Source organism: Eretmochelys imbricata, chromosome 4 (genome assembly GCF_965152235.1).
Source record: "Eretmochelys imbricata isolate rEreImb1 chromosome 4, rEreImb1.hap1, whole genome shotgun sequence".
Taxonomy (NCBI): domain Eukaryota; kingdom Metazoa; phylum Chordata; order Testudines; family Cheloniidae; genus Eretmochelys; species Eretmochelys imbricata.
The window spans coordinates 58,666,783-58,690,535 of record NC_135575.1 but is presented as its reverse complement, the minus strand read 5'-3'; the positions used below and the strand labels follow the sequence as shown (position 1 = coordinate 58,690,535).

General features: G+C 44.8%; 1 protein-coding gene across 1 annotated transcript in view; it reads left to right on the top strand.

Moving 5' to 3' along the window:
- Positions 1-23,753, top strand: part of TTC29 (tetratricopeptide repeat domain 29) — a 201,949-nt gene that overhangs the window by 3,100 nt on the left and 175,096 nt on the right. Inside the window, exon 2 of the mRNA XM_077816149.1 lies at positions 3,079-3,162. Within this exon, the coding sequence (XP_077672275.1) occupies positions 3,079-3,162 (84 nt within the window). The remainder of the gene's footprint in view (positions 1-3,078; positions 3,163-23,753) is intronic.

Here is a 23,753-nt window from a genome sequence, read left to right as displayed (position 1 = left end):
AATAAGCTAATATGGTTCTTCTGTCTTTTCTTTCTTGTTTGTGCACAAACATCATTGATGGTGTCAGCACAGGTCTAAGAGAAGTGTTTATTTTTCCAAGTAGCTTGAATTCTTTATGATGGATATCTTCCTTGGCAACCTCTTTAATACAGCACAAAACATTGTAGGTCTTTTATAAACAGTAGCTTATCTGTGAGGGGTGTGTGTGTGTGTGTGTGTGTTCAATTCTTGGCTATGCTTAATTTTTTTTTTTTTTTTAACTCTGGAGCACATTTCTCCCCCGCCCCTCCCCATCAGATTAGATCATTTTAAACCTGGACTACATGACAAGTGCGACTTTAAGCTTTGTGATTCATCTTTGCTGTCTACAGAGTGTAGTGTTTAAAATAAATAAATAAATAAAGATTCCCAAGAAGCAGAGGTGAGACGACAAACTTTCCGTCCATCTCACTGGAGATTATATTTAAATGGTGATTTAAATTAAATGTTGGTTAGATAATTGTGAAGCTGAACATTGCTACCTCTAGATATTTTCTGCCTTTTCTTTGTATTTGGAATGCCTGAAGGAGCAGGAGGTTCCTTTTGCAGACCTCCTAAAGTGCATAGTTTCAGATCATTTTGGTGGTGTCTAGCCAAAGAGTTTTTTGTTTTTAATTACATAGTCATATACTATTTCTCAAATATATCTACATTCTTGGCTAAACATGTAGTATTGTGTAATACATCTTTTACATTATTGCACACTATTTGTATTGTCCTAATGGTCCATAATATCTTCATTGATTTAGGCTTGTAGGCTTAGTCTGCAGACTTTGATTTGGATTGTAATTAGATTATAATTTGATTATTATGATACATTTTTTCTCCTAAGGTATGTATTTTCATGTAACCAGCAGTGCGTTCTATGTGCATGGCCTTTCTTAGGTGCAATTGAGGAATGAGATAGTGTACTATAAGGCTAATGTACCTTAAGTGCAGTTAAGGCAGCAATAGTTAAGTATGAGATGAATTTAAGTGGCCTGTATATGACAGCAATTTTTTTTCATTTTTTTGTTTTTATTTTTCTTTCCTACTTCATAGGGTTGCTAACTTTCTATCACGCAAAACTGAAACACCCTAGCCCCGCCCTTCCCCCAAGGCCACACCCCTGCTCAGTACTTTTCCCCTCCCTTGGTGGCTTGCTCTCCCACACCCTCATTCACTTTCAGTGGGCTGGAGCAGGGGGTTGGGGTGTGTGTGTGGGGGGGTGAGGGCTGTAATTGAGGGGTGTGGGCTCCAAGGTGGGGCCAGAAATGGGGGGTTCAGGGTGCAGGAGGGGGTTCCAGGCTAGGGCAGGGGCTCGGAGTGCGGGCTCTGGGGTGTGGCTGGGATGAGGCGTTTGGGGTACAGGAGGAGGCTCCAGGCTGGGGGATGGGGCCAAGGGATTTGGAATGTGGGAGGGGGCTGCGGGTTGAGGAAGGGTGTTGGGAGGGAGTAAAGACTCTGGGCTGGGGGTGTGAGCTCTGGGTTGGGGCTGGGGATGAGGGGTTTGGGGTGCAGGAGGGGGCTCCAGGTTTGGAGTGGTTCAGGGCTGGGATAGGGGGTTGGGGCTCAGGGTTGGGGTGCAGGATTACCTCGGGCAGCTCCCAGTCAGTGGCGCAGTGAGGCTAAGGCAGGCTCCCTGCCTATCCTGGCACCGTGCTGCGCCCTGGAAGCAGCCAGCAGGTCCGGCTCCTAGGCAGGGGGGCCAGGAGACTCCGTGTGCTGTTCTCGCCCACAGGCACAGCCCCACCCCCCAGCTCCCATTGGCTGCGGTCCTGGCCAATGGGAGTGCAGTGCCAGTGCTCGGAGCGGACACAATGCATGGAGCCCCGTGCTTCCTGCACCTAGGAGCAGGACCTGCTGGCCACTTCCGCGGTACAGTGCAGTGCCAGGATGCAGCACCACCGACTGCACTTTTAACTGCCCAGTTGGAGCTGCCAGAGTCCCTTTTCAACCGGGCGTTCTGGTAGAAAATCGGACACCTGGCAACCCTACTACTTCAGTGCGGTATATTTTGTAAACACTGTTTTATGTACACATAAATGATTTTTGTGGACTTTTTCTGGCATTCATAGAGTAATAGGCAATGCTACAAAATGTTATCCAGATGTCCATACAATTATGGAAAAAATATATCAGAGGGAGAGGATTTAATTAAGTAATTAAAGACTGCAATGTAATACATATCCACAAAGGGGCAGAGATATGGATTTACATGCAACAAGGCTTAACCATACAATCTTAATGTTCTTTTCTCATAGTTTTTTATTGAATAAAAGTTAATTCACATCACTGCTATAAAAGTAATATCCTCTAACGTGATGCTCTCAGTATGTAAAAGAAGGCATCATTCCTTTTCTGGGAGTAAATAGTGCCTTTGCAACTCCAGGCCTTTGTGGAGTTTGGAGTCACAATTAAAGAACTGAAATGTTGGCTGAAATTGAATTGTCTGTCAGTCCAATTTCCAACCTTACCACTAGAACAGAACACACTGAAGTCAATGGGAGTCTTTTTGGTGACTTCAGTGGGCTTTGGGTCAGGCTTTAATGAAGGTCAACCATTAGGATATGCTCTTGAGATTTTTAGATAGGTAAAATTGTCTCTGAGCCTAAATTACACTACACAATCTGTGTGTGAGTAAATTTGGTTTCTAAAGAGTCTAGTACAAAACAGATTTGACGCTCTGCTTACTCCATGCTGTCAAGGCAAAAACATAATGATTCCATTTTGGAAAAAAGTTTGAGTGTAGCGGGGTGCTAAACACTGATTTTACCTAAAAATGAACTCTGTAGTGTGTATATAAAACCTTTGGATAACAGGGTCCCTAAATACGAAAGCCAACTCTGCTTCCCTGCAAAAATAAGGATTTGAATAGCTACAGACCAAAAAGTTAATATGATACTTGTAGGTGTTTATAAAATGTGTCTGATAAATACTGAAATATTGACAAAGTAAAGTATCTGTCTCGAAGTGGCAATGATGATACATTATACATGCTGCAGACGTCTACTTTAGCACCTCAGTGTTTCTTTTAATTTTTTTTTCATTTAAATTTAGGATTCATTTGATCAAAGACAAAGATGCCATAGATCATTATTTGGCGATGAATATCAAAGGGTTGTCAAAACAAGAGGCTGCTGCGTAAGTATGGCCTTTTTGAGGCATTTTAACACACAGTAAGTTTATTGTTTCCTTTGTTTCTAGTCATCATATTCAATAAAATCTGAAATTCCCCAGGCCTTACACCTTCCTGAGTGGAACTTGGAACTTAAAAATGATGATTCACTTCTACTGATTTTACATTGATCAAAGCATTTAATCCCATGGTTTTATTAATTCTCACATTTACTGAGGTTGTATCACATTTGAAACATTATAGCTAGACTCTGCCAGTAATTATATTTGAAATCACCTAAAAAAAAAAAAAAGCCTGTGTGAAAACATCTCCTGTGGGTCTGAAGTTTTGTGAACGAAAAATAAATGTTCTTGTAATACTGAATTAACATTTAGCCAGTCCCCACCCCCAAATGCTGATTTTAAGATGCAGCATTTCATACACCATTAATTCTTTAAAAAGCTAATGGATGAAAGCACACTAGATACATTTTTATTTCTTACTGTTGAGATATTTACATTTAAAAGTTACAAAAGATTACACACTGATTACTTTTTCTGCAGTGCTTTATCAGATCTGGGATTTTGCTCCATCAGGATTAATCAAGGGATCCTAAAAATTTGGAATTACTGGTAGCTTAAAGTGGGATTTATTTTTTCAATATTTAAATAATAAAAAGATGCCTCTAGAAAGTTAATTAACTATTAATATTGCAACATAATCCCGTCAGTGTTAAAACAATCCCTTGATCCAACAGGAGTTGGCCAGACAGCCACATAAGAAAAAAAAAAAAAGTACTTGTCTCTTCTACATTTCAAGAACGTACCCTCAACTCTGTCTCCATATTCTGGCAAATACATGTCTTTTGCAGCATGCCCTGAAGGTTCCCAAGTTCAAGCTATTTCTGACCAAAGAAATGGGTGTAACAAGTTCAAGAGTCCTAACAGAGTGGCCTGCCAGCATCCCCCATTTCTTTTGTAATGTTCTGGATTCAGCTTGAGTGCTTCTCTTTACCACAGTTGTGGCAGATTCAAGAGTTGCTCAAGCTCTCTAATGTGTCAGCAGGAAAGATCCTAATGTATCTTGGGAAGGATGTGTTCAGAAAGTAGTTTGTTAAAATAAACTTTAGAGTTGGGAAATTACTGGAAGATGATGGACTTCAAATAGATCCAAATTATGGGGCAGATTATGACTTTGTGTATATTACAAAGGAGAAGAAAGATGTAAGGATGCTTCCATTCCTTATCTGTGTGAATTATCTGTATCATGGGTCACACTGTGAGATAGAGAGCAGGAGCAGAGAGTGGGCAGAACCTGTTCCGCTGCGTCTTTGTGCTAGCTAGCACAGATGGTGAAGAAATCTGCAACCAGTGTAAGGACTGGCTTGGATTACTTCAAGGAGAGGGGTAAACCAGGAACCAGACTGTCACTTTTTAAATCACAGTATGATCCCTGGTCTGCTGCTGGGGCTTACCCTTACTTAGGGGTTCTGGCAGAGCCACAATCAAGACCTATTTAAGTAACAAATCTCTCCCTGGACAACTCTGTGGGTACAGATGGTCTGAATGAAGTGGAGCTAACGTGGTTCCAGTGTGCAGAGGGAGGAGGAGCAGAATACAGAGAGCCTACAGAGGAAGAAACATGTATTCACTCATTATTACCCCTAGCAACATGGAAGGGGAGAACACTAGCCATGGAGAGCTACTACAGCTTTGAAACTGCAACAGTGGTTGCATACTGGTTTTCCTTCTTAATGGTGGAAGTTTGCTTCTCTGCCTGGCCCCGTGTGGATCTCCCCAGCACACAACCTATGCAGGGAAAGAACGGTCTTCCTGTCCAACTTTGGGAAAGCTCTCATGCATCTATATTGTAGAGTTCTAATTTCATGAGATCAACTTTCAGCCATAATATTTCTGTAGGATTTTTTTTACATGTAAACCATGAGTGCTAAAAGAGTGAGGTTACAAGACAGGAAAATGCAAGGAAATCCACAGTGGAATGGGAAATGTACCATCTGTCCTTTCGTATGGGGGGACACTGGGGTCCAGTAACACAACATGCTGCTTTCAAAGTTATGAAAGCCTTTTGATGGACTAAAACTGAAATATGTGTAATTGGGTGTATCTTTATTCGTATGTTAGAAGTGAACCTCTTTTAAAAGGTTATGTTTTTTTCTTATCTTTAGAATTTTAATGAATACTAATAGTAACTCAGAAGAAAGTAACAACCTTACTTCTACATACAGTTTATCAGTGCTGTCCTGTGTACCTACTTAGTACATCCTGTGACAAGGTCGGGCCAGATGGCTACAGGAGAGTAATAGAAGGCAGATATATTAGCCCCAGGTTAAGTAGGTCCCTTTTCCCTGGGTAAGGTGACAGGAAAGGTTCCAGAACAATCAGGAACCTTCTGGAGACAATTAAGACAGACAGGCTGGTTAGAACACCTGCAGCCAATGAAGAAGCTGTTAGAATCAATTAAGGCAGGCTAATCAGGGCACCTGGGTTTAAAAAGGAGCTCACTTCAGTTTGTGGTGCACATGTGAGGAGCAGGGATCAAGAGGCACTAGGAGCTGAGAGTGAGAATGCGGACTGTTGGAGGTCTGAGGAGTTATCAGACACCAGGAGGAAGGTCCTATGGTGAGAATAAAGAAGGTGTTGGGAGGAGGCCATGGGGAAGTAGCCCAGGGAGTTGTAGCTGTCGCACAGCTGTTCCAGGAGGCACTCTAGACATTCCACAGGGCCCTGGGCTGGAACCCGGAGTAGAGGGCGGGCCCGGGTTCCCCCCAAAACCTCCCAACTCCTGGTCAGACACAGGAGTCATGGACCTGGACTGTGGGTTCAGAAAAATGGCCAAGCTGAGGGCTGGTGTGAAGCTCCAAGGCGAGCAAATCCGACAATAAGCGCAAGACCCACCAAGGTAGAGGAGGAACTTTGTCACAATCCACAGGGAAGTGTCAAAACAATATTAACACAGTACACCAACTAAAGAGCTGAGGTGTATTTATTAAGTTTATCTAGTTATTTAAAAAGTAAAATTAAAGTCAGTCAGCTGTCATATCTCTAAATGGCCTCACTGGAGCCTAATTTGTGCTTTGTATTGCTCAGACTACAGATACTTTTTATTACAGAAGCTGCAGGAAAACTTTTATGTTTTGTCGGGTAATTTTTTTTTCTCCTAAGCGTGGATTATTATATTTTACTTTGGGTCTTATATTATATTGAAATAAAGGGGCAGGATGTTATCCACTTGCCACCAATTCTCTTGTGTTCATATTTGAAATTATTTTAAAAGATGTTAAGTGATGTAAAATGAAACTTTTTCAAAACAGTTAGGCTTGTTAGAAATATTGCTAGAATTAAAATAAGAAAAAAACATTTTTGTAAGCAAATGTTCTGCTGTGTTAGCAACCCCAACATTGCAACACTAAGAACCTAAAAGTGAAATACTATTTTATATTAAAAAAGTGAAATTGACTCTCTTGAATTTCATCATCCAAACTGAGAGAATTACAAAAAAGTAAACAAAGCATAATCAGTTACAAGTGAACTGGAATTTTAAAATTCTTTAACATCTAATTAACTAGATCCCAACTGTGGAACTCATAGTCATAGAATCATAGAATATCAGGGTTGGAAGGGACCTCAGGAGGTCATCTAGTCCAACCCCCTGCTCAAAAGCAGGACCCATCCCCAATTAAATCATCCCAGCCAGGGCTTTGTCAAGCCTGACCTTAAAAACTTCTAAGGAAGGAGATTCCACCACCTCCCTAGGCAATGCATTCCAGTGTTTCACTACCCTCCTAGAGAAAAAGTTTTTCCTAATATCCAACCTAAACCTCCTCCACTGCAACTTGAAACCATTACTCCATGTCCTGTCCTCTTCCACCACTGAGAATAGTCTAGAACCATCCTCTCTGGAACCACCTCTCAGGTAGTTGAAAGCAGCTATCAAATCCCCCCTCATTCTTCTCTTCTGCAGACTAAACAATCCCAGTTCCCTCAGCCTCCCCTCATAAGTCATGTGTTCCAGACCCCTAATCATTTTTGTTGCCCTTCGCTGGACTCTTTCCAATTTATCCACATCCTTCTTGTAGTGTGGGGCCCAAAACTGGACACAGTACTCCAGATGAGGCCTCACCAATGTCGAATAGAGGGGGACGATCACGTCCCTCGATCTGCTCGCTATGCCCCTACTTATACATCCCAAAATGCCATTGGCCTTCTTGGCAACAAGGGCACCCTGCTGACTCATATCCAGCTTCTTGTCCACTGTCACCCCTAGGTCCTTTTCCGCAGAACTGCTGCCTAGCCATTCGGTCCCTAGTCTGTAGCTGTGCATTGGGTTCTTCCGTCCTAAGTGCAGGACCCTGCACTTATCCTTATTGAACCTCATCAGATTTCTTTTGGCCCAATCCTCCAATTTGTCTAGGTTCCTCTGTATCCTATCCCTGCCCTCCAGCATATCTACCACTCCTCCCAGTTTAGTATCATCCGCAAATTTGCTGAGAGTGCAATCCACACCATCCTCCAGATCATTTATGAAGATATTGAACAAAACCGGCCCCAGGACTGACCCCTGGGGCACTCCACTTGACACCAGCTGCCAACTAGACATGGAGCCATTGATCACTACCCATTGAGCCCGACAATCTAGCCAACTTTCTACCCACCTTATAGTGCATTCATCCAGCCCATACTTCCTTGACTTGCTGACAAGAATACTGTGGGAGACCATGTCAAAAGCTTTGCTAAACTCAAGATACAATACATCCACTGCTTTCCCTTCATCCACAGAACCAGTAATCTCATCGTAGAAGGCAATTAGATTTGTCAGGCATGACCTTCCCTTGGTGAATCCATGCTGACTGTTCCTGATCACTTTCCTCTCATGTAAGTGTTTCAGGATTGATTCTTTGAGGACCTGCTCCATGATTTTTCTGGGGACTGAAGTGAGGCTGACTGGCCTGTAGTTCCCAGGATCCTCCTCCTTCCTTTTTTTAAAGATTGGCACTACATTATCCTTTTTCCAGTCATCCGGGACTTCCCCCGTTCGCCATGAGTTTTCAAAGATAATGGCCAATGGCTCGGCAATCACAGCCGCCAGTTCCTTTAGCACTTTAGTCCTTCTAGAGAACACTCAGATATATTTACACTTTGAACTCCGAGTGTGATTCTCAACTCAAGGAGATGTACTTTTGCTAGCTCTCATTGAGCTAGTGCGCTAAACATAAAGTGTATCTGTGGCAGGATGGGCTAGCTACCCCAAGTATGGGCCTAGGGTCTCAGATGGGCACATACTCTGGGCAGCTAGCTCTTCCCTCCAGCTCAAAGTATAGACATACCCAGTGCCAGTGGTAAGCACATACTTCCATTAGTATTGCTATCATGAGTCAAGGTTGTCCTAATGCATGGGTTCTCAACCTGGGCATCAGGGTCACACTGACCTTCCATATTGGTAACTGGGAAGAGGTCCTGGTTAGATCATAGAATCCTAGAATATCAGGGTTGGAAGGGACCTCAGGAGGTCATCTAGTCCAACCCCCTGCTCAAAGCAGGACTGTCAAGGTTCCTCCCCCACTCTGAACGCTAGGGTACAGATGTGGGGACCTGCATGAAAACCTCCTAAGTTTATCTTTACCAGCTTAGGTCAAAACTTCCCCAAAGTACAAAATATTCCACCCTTTGTCCTTGGATTGGCCGCTACCACCACCAAACAAATACTGGTTACTGGGGAAGAGCTGTTTGGAAACGTCTTTCCCCCCAAATACTTCCCAAAAACCTTGCACCCCACTTCCTGGACAAGATTTGGTAAAAAGCCTCACCAATTTGCCTAGGTGACTACAGACCCAGACCCTTGGATCTTAAGAACAATGAACAATCCTCCCAACACTTGCACCCCCGCCCCTTTCCTGGGAAATGTTGGATAAAAAGCCTCACCCATTTGCCTAGGTGACCACAGACCCAAACCCTTGGATCTGAGAACAATGAAAAAGCATTCAGTTTTCTTACAAGAAGACTTTTAATAGAAATAGGAGTAAATAGAAGTAAAGAAATCCCCTCTGTAAAATCAGGATGGTAGATACTTTACAGGGTAATTAGATTCAAAACATAGAGAATCCCTCTAGGCAAAACCTTAAGTTACAAAAAAGATACACAGACAGAAATAGTTATTCTATTCAGCACAATTTTTTTCTCAGCCATTTAAAGAAATCATAATCTAACACATACCTAGCAAGATTACTTACTAAAAGTTCTAAGACTCGATTCCTGGTCTATCTCCGACAAAAGCAGCATATAGACAGACAGAGACCCTTTGTTTCTCTCCCTCCTCCCAGCTTTTGAAAGTATCTTGTCTCCTCATTGGTCATTTTGGTCAGGTGCCAGCGAGGTTACCTTTAGCTTCTTAACCCTTTTACAGGTGAGAGGAGTTTTCTTCTGGCCAGGAGGGATTTTAAAGGGGTTTACCCTTCCCTTTATATTTATGACACACCCCCCAAATCTCAGCTAGGGTGAAACACTGGCTGGGATTTCTTTCTGGAGCTCTAGGAAAAACAGAGTTAATAAGACTCATGCATCTCTAAATATACTACCAAGTACATAAAGACTAACAATATTTTCCACATCTCAAGGACGATTTTAACCAGTTGATTCTAGGAAACTTTTACGGGAGAGTGCATCAGTCACTTTGTTAGAAGCTCCTGAGATGTGTTGGATGTCAAAATCAAAATCTTGGAGAGCTAAACTCCACCGAAGAAGTTTTTTTGTTATTTTCTTTGATGGTGTGAAGCCACTTCATTGCAGCATGGTCGGTTTGCAGGTGGAAACGCCGTCCCCATACGTAGGGGCATAGCTTTTCCAGAGCGTAGACAATGGCGTAACATTCTTTTTCACCGACTGACCAGTTGCTTTCCCTCTCAGACAGTTTTTTGCTGAGAAACACTACAGGGTGGAATTCTTGATCAGGTCCTTTCTTCATTAAAACTGCTCCCACACCACGCTCGGACGCATCTGTGGTTACTAGGAACGGTTTGTCAAAGTCTGGGGCCCTTAGCACAGGGTCAGACATGAGTGTCGCTTTAAGCTTGTTAAAGGCCGTCTGACACTTTTCGGTCCACTGAACAGCATTTGGCTGTTTCTTTTTGGTTCGGTCTGTCAGTGGGACGGCGATTTGGCTGTATTGCGGTACAAATCGTCTGTAATAAACGGCCAAGCCTAAGAAGGATTGAACCTGTTTCTTTGACTTTGGGACAGGCCACTTTTGGACAGCATCCACTTTGGTCTGTAGGGGGCTGATAGTTCCTTGACCCACCTGGTGTCCAAGGTAAGTCACTCTGTTTAGGCCTATTTGACACTTCTTAGCCTTAACAGTTAGTCCTGCCTCCCTTATGCGCTCAAGGACTTTTTGTAGATGTTCCAGGTGGTCTGCCCAGGAATCCAAAAATATGGCCACATCGTCAAGGTAGGCGACTGCATATTCTCCTAATCCCGCTAGGAGACCATCTACAAGTCTTTGGAAGGTGGCGGGTGCATTTCGCAGCCCGAAAGGGAGTACATTAAATTCATACAGCCCGAGATGTGTGGTGAAGGCTGACTTTTCCTTGGCAGATTCATCTAGCGGTACCTGCCAGTACCCCTTGGTTAAGTCCAAGGTAGAGATGAACTGGGCCCGTCCCAGTTTCTCTAATAGTTCATCTGTGCGTGGCATTGGATAGTTGTCTGGGCGAGTTACAGCATTTAGCTTACGGTAGTCCACGCAAAAACATATTTCCCCATCTGGTTTGGGAACTAAAACCACTGGAGATGCCCATGCACTTCCAGAGGGGCGGATTATACCCATCTGTAACATATCCTGGCTCTCCCGTTCTATAGCAGTTTTAGCTTGAGGAGACACCCGGTAAGGTTGGACTCTAATTGGGTGAGCATTACCTGTGTCAATGGAGTGGTATGCCTGTTCAGTCAGTCCTGGGGAGGCTGAGAACGTTGGCACGTACCTAGTGCACAGCTCCTGGATCTGCTGTCGCTGCATACGCCCAAGGGTCATGGAGAGGTTCACCTCTTCCACACCACCAGCGCTTTTCCCTTTGTAGTAGACACCTTCAGGCCACTCAGCGTCGTCTCCTCCCTGGGCTGTAAACTGACAAACCTTTAATTCTCTGGAATAAAAGGGCTTTAGAGAATTAATATGGTACACCTTAGGCTTTCGGTTGGAGGTGGGGAATGCTATGAGATAATTAACAGCTCCCAGGTGCTCCTGGACCGTGAATAGCCCTTCCCACGATGCTTCCATTTTATGGGCCTGGAGCGCCTTTAAGACCATAGATTGGTTAGTCTCTAAGGTGCCACAAGTACTCCTTTTCTACTTTGAAGGAACACTCTCTGGCATGTTTATCATACCAGGCTTTTTGCTCTTTTTGAGCATCCTGTAAGTTTTCCTCTAGCAAGGGCTAAAGAGGTTCGGAGGGTGTTTTGTAGGTTGGTTACATAGTCCAGAATGTTAGTTCCTGGAGAAGGTGTAAATCCCTCCCATTGCTGCTTCACCAACTGCAATGGCCCCTTAACCTCGTGGCCATATATAAGTTCAAATGGGGAAAACCCTAAACTGGGGTGTAGTACAGCTCTGTAGGCAAAGAGCAACTGCTGCAACACTAGGTCTCAATCATTAGATTGCTCATTTACGAATTTACGTATCATGGCCCCCAAAGTTCCATTAAACTTCTCCACCATGCCATTTGTTTGATGGTGGTAAGGAGTGGCAACCAAGTGATTTACCCCATGAGCTTCCCAAAGGTTTTCCATAGTTCCTGCCAGGAAATTCATCCCTGCATCTGTGAGGATGTCAGAGGGCCAAGCTACCCTGGCAAAAATGTCTGCTAATGCCTGGCACATACTTTTAGCCCTGGTGTTGTTTAGAGCTACTGCTTCCGGGTGGCAAAATCCATGAAAGTCAGTATGTACTGCTTTCCTCTGGGTGTCTTTTTCAGAAAAGGACCCAGAATATCCACAGCTACTCGCTGAAATGGAACCTCAATGATGGGGAGTGGCTGGAGAGGGGCTTTGACCTGATCTTGGGGTTTTCTCACTCTTTGGCATACTTCACAAGACCGGACATAGGTAGAAACATCCTTGCCCATTCCCTCCCAGTGGAATGACCCCTCCAAATGGTCTTTGGTCCTGTTCACCCCAGCATGGCCACTAGGGTGATCGTGGGCTAAGCTCAAGAGTTTGGCCCGGTATTTAGTTGGAACTACCAACTGTCTCTGAGGATGCCGGCCTTCCTGATGTCCACCAGAAAGGGTTTCCTTGTATAGAAGTCCTCTTTCTACAACAAACCTGGATCGATTAGAAGAGCTGAGAGGCGGTGGGTAGCTCCGTGCCGCCGTCCAAGCTCTCTGGAGGCTTTCATCTGCTTCCTGTTTCATCTGCTTCCTGTTCCTTGATGCTGGAGACATCAGTTCCTCATTGGATTGTGGACCTATGCTTGGTCCCTCTGGAAGCGATGTAGGGGATGGGGCTGTTTCCGTTGACTGTGAACCGCTCTCCGCTGGTGCACTATGTTGGGATTCAGGCTCCGGCTGAGCCTCTTGTGTAGGGTTATGGGCTGCTGCCAGTTCAGGTTTGGTGGGGCCCTCTGGTGCTGAGGTTGCAAGTACTGGATTCAGTGCTGGCAATGGGTCTGGTGTTGGTTGTTCGGCTGGTTCCGGTTCTGGGATTGGTTCCGTCTGGGTCTCTGGGACTGGATCCACTACTGCTGTTGCAGACATTGGCTTGGGGTCCGGGTCCATCACCTCTGCCTGGGTCCTGATAGAAGTTTCCAGAATAGAGCTAGGTCTCACGGCTTGTTTAGCCTGGCTACGGGTGACCATTCCCTCCCTCTTGGCCCGCTTCACATGATTGGCCAAGTCTTCCCCCAACAGCATGGGGATGGGATAATCATCATAGACTACAAAAGTCCACGTTCCTGACCAGCCCTGGTACTGGACAGGCAACTTGGCTGTAGGCAAATTGAATGAGTTGGACTTGAAGGGTTGAATCGTCACTTGGATCTTTGGGTTGATTAAATTGGGGTCCACTAAGGAAGTATGGATAGCTGACACTTGTGCTCCGGTGTCCCTCCACGCGGTGACCTCTTCCAACCCACACTCACAGTTTCCCTCCGCTCCAAGGGTATCTGGGAGGTATCTGGGCCTGCGGACCTCTGGTGTGATTCCGGTGCAATGAACTGTAATCTGTTGGGGTTCTTGGGGCAGTTGGCCTTTATATGCCCCAGCTCATTACATTTAAAACATCGTCCAGCTGACGGGTCACTGGGGCGAGGTGGGTTGCTGGAGAACGGGGTGGTGGGACGATAAGGGGTCTGGAGGGTTCTTTGGGAAGTAGGTGGGGCTTTGGGTGGCCCCCGCTGATAGGGTGTGGTCTGGGGTTGTCCCTTCTGGTCTCCGCTCCCACTGCGACCAGTTTTCTTCTTCTCGGCCACCTCCACCCATCTGACTCCAATCTCTCCTGCTTCGATTACAGTTTTGGGCTTCCCATCTAGGATGTATCTTTCTATTTCCTCAGGAACCCCCTCTAAGAATTGTTCCATTTGCATTAGGAAGGGCAAATTTTCTGGAGATTCAACACTTGCTCCTGATATCCAGGCATCCCAATGTTTCACAGTGTGGTAGGCATGTCGGGTAAATGACACATCTGGTTTCCACCTTAGGGCTCTGAACCTCCGACAAGACTGCTCGGGTGTTATCCCCATTCTGACTCTCACCTTGGATTTAAACAGTTCATACTTGTTCATGTGTTCTTTAGGCATTTCAGCTGCCACCTCAACTAAGGGTCCACTGAGCTGCGGCCTCAGCTCTACCATGTATTGGTCAGTAGAGATGTTGTACCCAAGGCAGGCCCTTTCGAAGTTTTCTAGGAAGGCCTCAGTATCATCGCCTGCCTTGTGAAAGGTGGGGAACTTTCTGGGATGGGGAGTGGTACCTGGAGAAGGATTCCTAGGGTTTGTTGGTATATTCTGCTGAGCCTTTATCTTCTCCATCTCCTCCACATGCTTCCTCTCTTTTTCCTTCTCCTCCAGTTCTTTGGCCCTTGCTTCCATAGCTCTCCTGTGAGCAGCCGCTTGGTGTTGTTCTGCCTCTTTCGCTGCCTGCCTTTCTTTTTCCTTCTCCTCCTTCTTCAGCCGCATGAGTTCTATCTGTCTTTCGTGTTCCCTTTGTTTTTCCTCAGCCTGAAATCTGGCTAATTCCAGCTTTTGTCGAGCCGTGGATTTTGTCATTCTAACCTCTCTGTTTTTAACTAACTTTACACCCGAGGGTTAGAAATAAACAAACAAAACTTGGCTGTAAAATTTTGCTGTGCTGGAATAGAATACCTATTCTCTGATAGTGATTGTCAGCCTACAGAAAAAGACAATTCCCTTGTCTCTGCTCTGGGCCCAAATCAAAGCAAAAAACCTCCAACTACTTGGAAACCTGCTTACCAGCAGCCTAAAGGAAAAAAAATTCCTTTTCAAACTTGTAAAAAATCAAAATCCTAAAAAAAACCCACCCCTGCCACTTTTGTCTCCAGGCAAATGGGTAGAACACCCCTCCCCCCCGTTTACTTTTAGGGGGGAAAAAAAAACTCTGGCTTGGAAGACTGTGAATTTCCCTGCAGGAGTTAAGTACCCTGCCTCCAGGCAAAGAAAACCTGCAATTCACAAAGATAATCCCCTTTTGTCTCTGCTTGGCCACAAAGCAGAGAAAAAACAAGCTGCTTTCAGTTTCAGCTGCTTTCTGGACTTCCTTTCCAAAGGAAAAAAATATTTCCTTTTTAAAATCTGTATTTCTAGTTCAAAAAAATCTCAACTGGATCTCAAAATGATTTCAGGTTAATCCCACCACTCTGCCACCATGTCAAGGTTCCTCCCTCACTCTGAACGCTAGGGTACAGATGTGAGGACCTGCATGAAAACCTCCTAAGCTTATCTTTACCAGCTTAGGTCAAAACTTCCCCAAGGTACAAAATATTCCACCCTTTGTCCTTGGATTGGCCGCTACCACCACCAAACAAATACTGGTTACTGGGGAAGAGCTGTTTGGAAACGTCTTTCCCCCCAAATACTTCCCAAAAACCTTGCACCCCACTTCCTGGACAAGGTTTGGTAAAAGCCTCACCCATTTGCCTAGGTGACCACAGACCCAGACCCTTGGATCTTAAGAACAATGAAAAAGCATTCAGTTTTCTTACAAGAAGACTTTTAATAGAAATAGGAGTAAATAGAAGTAAAGAAATCCCCTCTGTAAAATCAGGATGGTAGATACCTTACAGGGTAATTAGATTCAAAACATAGAGAATCCCTCTAGGCAAAACCTTAAGTTACAAAAAAGATACACAGACAGAAATAGTTATTCTATTCAGCACAATTTTTTTCTCAGCCATTTAAAGAAATCATAATCTAACACATACCTAGCAAGATTACTTACTAAAAGTTCTAAGACTCCATTCCTGGTCTATCTCCGACAAAAGCAGCATATAGACAGACAGAGACCCTTTGTTTCTCTCCCTCCTCCCAGCTTTTGAAAGTATCTTGTCTCCTCATTGGTCATTTTGGTCAGGTGCCAGCGAGGTTACCTTTAGCTTCTTAACCCTTTACAGGTGAGAGGAGTTTTCTTCTGGCCAGGAGGGATTTTAAAGGGGTTTACCCTTCCCTTTATATTTATGACAAGGACCAATCCCCAACTAAATCATCCCAGCCAGAGCTTTGTCAAGCCTGACCTTAAAAACTTCTAAGGAAGGAGATTCCACCACCTCCCTAGATAACGCATTCCAGTGCTTCACCATCCTCCTAGTGAAAAAGTTTTTCCTAATATCCAACCTAAACCTCCCCCACTGCAACTTGAGACCATTACTCCTTGTTCTGTCATCTTGCTACCACTTAGAACAGTCTAGTTCCATCCTCTTTGGGACTCCCTTTTCAGGTAGTTGAAAGCAGCTATCAAATCCCCCCCTCATTCTTCTCTTCCGCAGACTGAAGAATCCCAGTTCCCTCAGCCTCTCCTCATAAATCATGTGTTCCAGTCCCCTAATCATTTTTGTTGCCCTCCACTAGACATTTTCCAATTTTTCCACATCCTTCTTGTAGTGTGGGGCCCAAAACTGGACACAGTACTCCAGATGAGGCCTCACCAATGTCAAATAGAGGGGAACAATCACGTCCCTCGATCTGCTGGCAGTGCCCCTACTTATGCATCCCAAAATGCCACTAGCCTTCTTGGCAACAAGGGCACACTGTTGACTCATATCCAGCTGCTCATCCACTGTAACCCCGAGGTGCTTTTCTGCAGAACTGCTGCCGAGCCATTCAGTCCCTAGTCTGTAGCAGTGCATGGGATTCTTCCGTCCTAAGTGCAGGACTCTAAACTTGTCCTTGTTGAACCTCATCAGATTTCTTTTGGCCCAATCCTCTAATTTGTCTAGGGCCCTCTGTATCCTATCCCTACCCTCCAGTGTATCTACCTCTCCTCCCAGTTTAGTGTCATCTGCAACCTTCCTTAGGGTTGAATCCACGCCATCTTCCAGATCATTAGTGAAGATATTGAACAAAACCGCCCCCAGGACCGACCCTTGGGGCACTCCACTTGATACTGGCTGCCAACTAGACATGGAGACATTGATCACTGCCCGTTGAGCCCGACAATCTAGCTAGCTTTCTATCCACCTTATAGTCCATTCATCCAGCCCATACTTCTTTAACTTGCTGGCAAGAATTCTGACTGTGTCAGAAGCTTTGCTAAAGTCAAGGAATAACATGTCCAATGCTTTCCCCTCATCCACAGAGCCAGTTATCTCGTCCTAGAAGGCAATTAGATTAGTCAGGCATGACTTGCCCCTGGTGAATCCATGATGATTCTGTTCCTGATCACTTTCCTCTCCTTTTAATGCTTTAGAATTGATTCCTTGAGGACCTGCTCCATGATTTTTCCAGGGACTGAAGTGAGGCTGACTGGCCTGTAGTTCCCCGGATCCTCCTCGTTCCCATCTTTAAAAAAGGGAAGTACATTAGCCTTTTTCCAGTCATCCGGGACCTCCCCCGATCGCCATGAATTTTCAAAGATAATGGCCAATGTCTCTGCAATCACATCAGCCAGCTCCTTTAGCACTCTCGGATGCAGCGCATCCAGCCCCATGGACTTGTGCTCATCCAGCTTTTCTAAATAGTCCCGAACCACTTCTTTCTCCACAGAGGGCTGGTCACCTCCTCCCCATGCTGTGCTGACCTCTGCAGTAGTCTGGGAGCTGACCTTGTTCGTGAAGACAGAGGCAAAAAAATCATTGAGTCCATTAGCTTTTTCCACATCCTTTGTCACTAGTTTGCCTCCCTCATTTAGTAAGGGGCCCACACTTTTCTTGACTGACTTCTTGTTGCTCACATACCTGAAGAAACCCTTCTTGTTACTCTTAACATCTCTTGCTAGCTGCAACTCCAGGTGTGATTTGGCCTTCCTGATTTCACTCCTGCATGCCTGAGCAATATTTTTATATTCTTCCCTGGTCATTTGTCCAATCTTCCATTTCTTGTTAGCTTCTTTTTTGTGTTTAAGATCAGCAAGGATTTCACTGTTAAGCCAAGCTGGTTGCCTGCCATATTTACGATTCTTTCTATACATTGGGATTTGTCCCTGTAACCTCAATAAGGATTCTTTAAAATACAGCCAGCTCTAAATAGATAGAATGTTCATGAGGGAGATCCAGAATAGGGAAGACTGAGAATCATGATAAGGTGTGTTGTTAGTAACTTAAGTAAGGAGATTTGTTTGATTACACAACATATTTTTAAACTGAAATTGTCCTTTTAAGCAACTTGATGCTCTTATATGTATGAGATCATTATGTGAAGAGAAACTCTCCTAAATTACACTTCCATTTAAAATTATACTCCCTGTAATTATCAGTATATCCTGGGCAAGATTTGACTGCCTCCCAAATAAGGGAATTTCTGTGGTTTTCACTCCTTTGTGTCAAACAATTGAAAGAATATTATGGAGAAACACTAGTGTGATGGGTTCGGCATGGCCAGCCCACAACATTTTGGCACCTGAGCCAGGGAGCTCAAATGACACCCCCATGCTCCCTCGCTTGGGCCAAAACTTTGAAAGGTCTCCATTCTGCCTTCTTCCTGTTCTACTCCTCTCATGGTACTTTTTTTCCAGAGTAGCAGCCGTGTTAGTCTGTATTCGCAAAAAGAAAAGGAGTACTTGTGGCACCCTAGAGACTTACAAATTTATTTGAGCATAAGCTTTCGTGAGCTACAGCTCTCTTCATCGGATGCATTCTCATGGTACTGCTCTGCTACCTACCCCAATAAAGGAGAACTAACAACTTAAAATGTCTTGTTCAAAAATTGTAAGTAACACTTAACTTCAAATGCCTGAACAACAAATGTAACTTTTCTTGTCTGCATAGTAAACACTGGCATTTTTATCTGTTTGAATAATCAAAGTGGTGCTTTCCGTGCCTTCTTGGTTGCAAAGATTTGAACTGCTTCCTGCTGAAAGTCTACAGTCTGGGCCAGCTCATGCTCTGTTGAGATGGTTGCAAGGCCAACCAGCCTCTCCTGTGTCATTGTGGAGTGTAGATGTGTTTTTATTAACTTCAGCTTGGAAAAACTGCGTTCTCCAGTGGCAACTGTTACAGGAAGTGTTAGAAGTATGCGCAGAGCAACAAAAGCATTTGGAAAGAGGGTGGTCATCTTATTTGTGCACATAGATTCCAGAATAGCCTTTGGAGTTGGTCCTGCTGAAATGTATCTTGAAAAGACTTTCAGTTCATCACCTAAACCATTTGCATCAATGTTGTGCATGTCGTCATGTGTCAACACTATCTCTAGTGCCCTGCATTGCTGGTGTAGGTCTTCTTCAGGTATAGTGAGGAGTTTTGGAATATCATACAACATCCCAAATATACTGCTGTGTTCCTTGAGCTGCATGAAACATTCTTCAACTGACTGTATTGCACAATCTAGCACCTGGTTAAAGAATTCAACTTTGAATTGTTTTTTGGGGTCTCTTATGGGATTATCCTGTGCCTCGTAATCAAAATGTCGTCTTCTTCGGTGACTCTTGTATTCTTGAATGGCTGGGAAAATAGCTTCAGTGTGAAGTTCCTCTGCCAACTTCTGTGCACTCTTCAGAACATTTTGAAATCCCTCTTCTGACCGGTAAGACTGTAGGTATGACTTTGCTTTGTCCAGTTGTTCCATTGCTTCAGATATATCACAAGGTCAACACCTTGGAGTCTCTTACTGTTCAAAATGTTGTAAGTATGTCATGCCACAACACTAAGCCACACAGAAATTTGAAGTTATGTATGTTTCTGGTGATTCCATTTCCCTCTGCCACTGTTCTCCCACAAACGGTTTCTGTTATAGCATTATCCTCCATAATGGCAACTATGGCATCATCTGTCTGCCCAGTTTGGTGTTTAATAGGCTTTATCACCTCCACTTGACTTTCCCATTGTGTGGCAATCAGTGGTTTCAGTCTCAGAGGATGTTCCCTGACGTTGCTTCAAAATTTGCCATTGATGAGTTGATGCAGAGAAAAATACATAATACTTTGAATTACTTTAAAAAATTCAGCAGCCTCACTAGAAGCTGATGCTACATCACTGACCACCAAGTTCAATGACTGAGAACTGTCTGGGACAAAAAAACCTCTCAGATCCGTGTCTGCTTTCCTCTGTTCTTTCCTCTCATGTTGGCACAATCATCGTCACCCTAACCTCTCATGTCAGCTATCGCAACTCCTGTGTCTTCCAGCTTTTTAAGAAGCACATTTGTCATACCAGCTCCTGTAGTATCATCAATGTCAATAAATTCTAGAAAATGCTCTCTGACAGTCACCATTGCAGGGACATTTTCACTAGGCTCTGTTACAAAATGCACCATTAAAGTCACTTGTTCCGTATGGCTGATTTCAGGTATGCAGTCAAGAATAACAGAGTAATATCTTGCTGACTTCAGATCTGCCACAATCTTCTGTTTTGACTTTTGTTGCCAGTAACTGTGTGATCTCATTTTGAATGTTTTTCCAAGGTAGTGGTGTGTGCACATTTCTTGGGTGGTTTCAGAGTAGCAGCCGTGTTAGTCTGTATCCACAAAAAGAAAAGGAGTACTTGTGGCACCTTAGAGACTAACAAATTTCTTTGAGCATAAGCTTTCGTGAGCTACAACTCACTTCATCGGATAAATGCAGTGGGAAATACAGTGGGGAGGTTTATATACATAGAGAACGTGAAACAATGGGGGTTACCATACACACTGTAACGAGAGAGATCAGGTAAGCTGAGCTCTTACCAGCAGGAGAGCAGGGGGGGAAAACCTTTTGTAGTGATAATCAAGGTGGGCCATTGCCAGCAATTGACAAGAACATGTGAGGAACAGTGTGGGAGGGGAATAAACATGGGGAAATAGCTTTACTTTGTGTAATGACCCATCCACTCCCAGTCTTTATTCAAGCCTAAGGTAATTGTATCAGGTTTGCAAATTAATTCCAATTCAACAGTCTCTCGCTGGAGTCTGTTTTTGAAGTTTTTTTGTTGAAGTATTGCCACTTTTAAGTCTGTAATCGAGTTACCAGAGAGATTGAAGTGTTCTCCAACTGGTTTTTGAATATTATAATTCTTGACGTCTGATTTGTGTCCATTTATTCTTGTATGTAGAGACTGTCCGGTTTGGCCAATGTACATGGCAGAGGGGCATTGCTGGCACATGATGGCATATATCACATTGGTAGATGTGCAGGTGAACGAGCCTCTGGTAGTGTGGCTGATGTGATTAGGCCCTATGATGATGTCCCCTGAATAGATATGTGGACACAGTTGGCAACGGGCTTTGTTGCAAGGATAGGTTGCTGGGTTAGTGATTCTGTTGTATGGTGTGTGGTTGCTGGTGAGTATTTGCTTCAGGTTGGGGGGCTGTCTGTAAGCAAGGATTGGCCTGTCTCCCAAGATCTGAGAGAGTGATGGGTCATCCTTCAGGATAGGTTGTAGATCCTTGGTGATGCGTTGGAGAGGTTTTAGTTGGGGGCTGAAGGTGACGGCTAGTGGCGTTCTGTTATTTTCTTTGTTGGGCCTGTCCTGTAGTAGGTGACTTCTGGGTACTCTTCTGGCTCTGTCAATCTGTTTCTTCACTTCAGCAGGTGGGTATTGTAGTTGTAAGAATGCTTGATAGAGATCTTGTCGGTGTTTGTCTGTGCCTGAGGGGTTGGAGCAAATGCGGTTGTATCTTAGAGCTTGGCTGTAGACAATGGATCATGTGGTGTGGTCTGGACGGAAGCTGGAGGCATGTAGGTAAGTATAGTGGTCAGTAGGTTTCCGGTATAGGGTGGTGTTTATGTGACCGTCGCTTATTAGCACCGTAGTGCCCAGGAAGTGGATCTCTTGTGTGGACTGGTCCAGGCTGAGGTTGATGGTGAGATGGAAATTGTTGAAATCATGGTGGAATTCCTCAAAGGCTTCTTTTCCATGGGTCCAGATGATGATGTCATCAATGTAGCGCAAGTAGAGGAGGGGCATTAGGGGACGAGAGCTGAGGAAGAGTTCTAAGTCAGCCATAAAAATGTTGGCATACTGTGGGGCCATGCGGATACCCATAGCAGTGCCGCTGATTTGAAGGTATACATTGTCCCCAAATGTGAAATAGTTATGGGTAAGGACAAAGTCTCAAAGTTCAGCCACCAGGTTTGCCGTGACGTTATTGGGGATACTGTTCCTGACGGCTTGTAGTCCACCTTTGTGTGGAATGTTGGAGTAGAGGGCTTCTACATCCATAGTGGCTAGAATGCTGTTTTCAGGAAGATCACCGATGGATTGCAGTTTCCTCAGGAAGTCAGTGGTGTCTCGAAGATAGCTGGGAGTGCTGGTAGTGTAGGGCCTGAGGAGGGAGTCTACATAGCCAGACAACCCTGCTGTCAGGGTGCCAATGCCTAAGATGATGGGGCGCCCAGGATTTCCAGGTTTATGGATCTTGGGTAGCAGATAGAATACCCCTGGTCGGAGTTCCAGGGGTGTGTCTGTGCGGATTTGGATGGTAACTCTTCTTAGGTGCTCCTGGAGTACAACATCAAACTCCGCCATCAGCTCCACAATTTTAGGGAAGTTTCCATGGTTGGCACATACAGGTGATCTGAAGTGCCACACAGTGCTAGGTTTTGGGTAGCAAGCATTCTCACAATGGCAATGAGCCTTTTCAGACCGTTTTGCCAGTAAAGAGACTCTGATGCAATCTATACTGATGCTGATCATCTATGGTGGCCTTTAACCTTAGTCTCCTCTCAAGCTCTTTTCACCTATGGAATGCTCTCTGGTGATTTGCTGCCTTCTCATGGCATGCCAAATTTCTAGCCAGATTTTTCCAGTCCTTTGTTCTTGTAGAACCCAATGTGGCTGGAACATTAGACTGGAAGAGTTTGCAACAAAAACAGTACGCAGCATTCTTCTTCGAGAGCTGTCCCTGTGAGTGCTCCAGTCTAAGTGTTGGTGCATCCCTGCATCTTCGCTCGGAGATTTTTACAGCAGTACTCGTACTGGTCGCGCACGCGCAGAGCTTGCCCCCCTGCTCCTAGTGTATCTTAATAGTATGCATGCGCGACTGGTCCCCTCAGTTCCTTCTCTACCGTCCCCAGCCTGAGACTGAGCTCAGCAGACTCGTTAGAAAACTTTCTCCCTTGTTACTTTTACCTTTTTAGATAGTTTAGTTTTTGTAGTGTTAGTTATTAGTGTTACCAGTAGTGTGTTAGTTTCACTTTTTTTTAAAAAAAATTTTCTTAGTTCCTGTCAGCACCGCTGCTTCCGACATGCCTGGCTCCCCAGGCTTTAAGCGCTGCTCTAATTGTAAGGATGCCATCCCTCTGTCTGATGGCCATTCAAAATGCATAAAATGTTTGGGGGAGTCCCACATCCCCCAAAAATGTGCCCACTGCAGCAAACTTAAATCTAGGGCACGAAAGGACAGGGAGTTGAGGCTAAAGCTGCTCCTGCTGCAAAAATCCTTAGGGTCAGCTTCAGACCCAGGCGCTGAATCCGGCTCTGCTTCACACCACAACCCCCCCAGCCTCTAACAAGATGAAGAAAACTTCAAAAAAAACATCACCTTCTGTCATCCGCAAAGCAAACTTCATGGGAGAAGGCTTCTCCCGGCAGGTCTACCGCCTCCCTCCCTGTGCTCCCTCGGCTGAACAGTTTTGACGTGCCGGGCTCCTCTGGCACCGCGCGAAACCCGGCTGCGGCAGTAGCGCAAAGCTCCGGTGCCAAGGCTTCAGGCTTCCAGTTGCCCGCCTCTCAGATCGCACCTTTCGGCACCGCGGTGGAAGCAGTGCCTACACATGCGGACGTGCCTGACCCCCCTGCAGGCTATTACCGCTCTCCCGGCACCAGCACCAACACCTGCTGAGCTGGCCGGCAGCCAAACAACTTTAAAGACACTGGTGCAGAGGAACTTTTCATCGCAGCAGATTCCTCTCGCACAGCCCTCACCACACAGAGGAGCTTCAGCACTCCAATTTACTCGGACAAGTGACCTGCTTGTGTCACCCATTCTGCAGTCACCCTTACTGAATGCCTACTTTTCACCAAATGCTCAG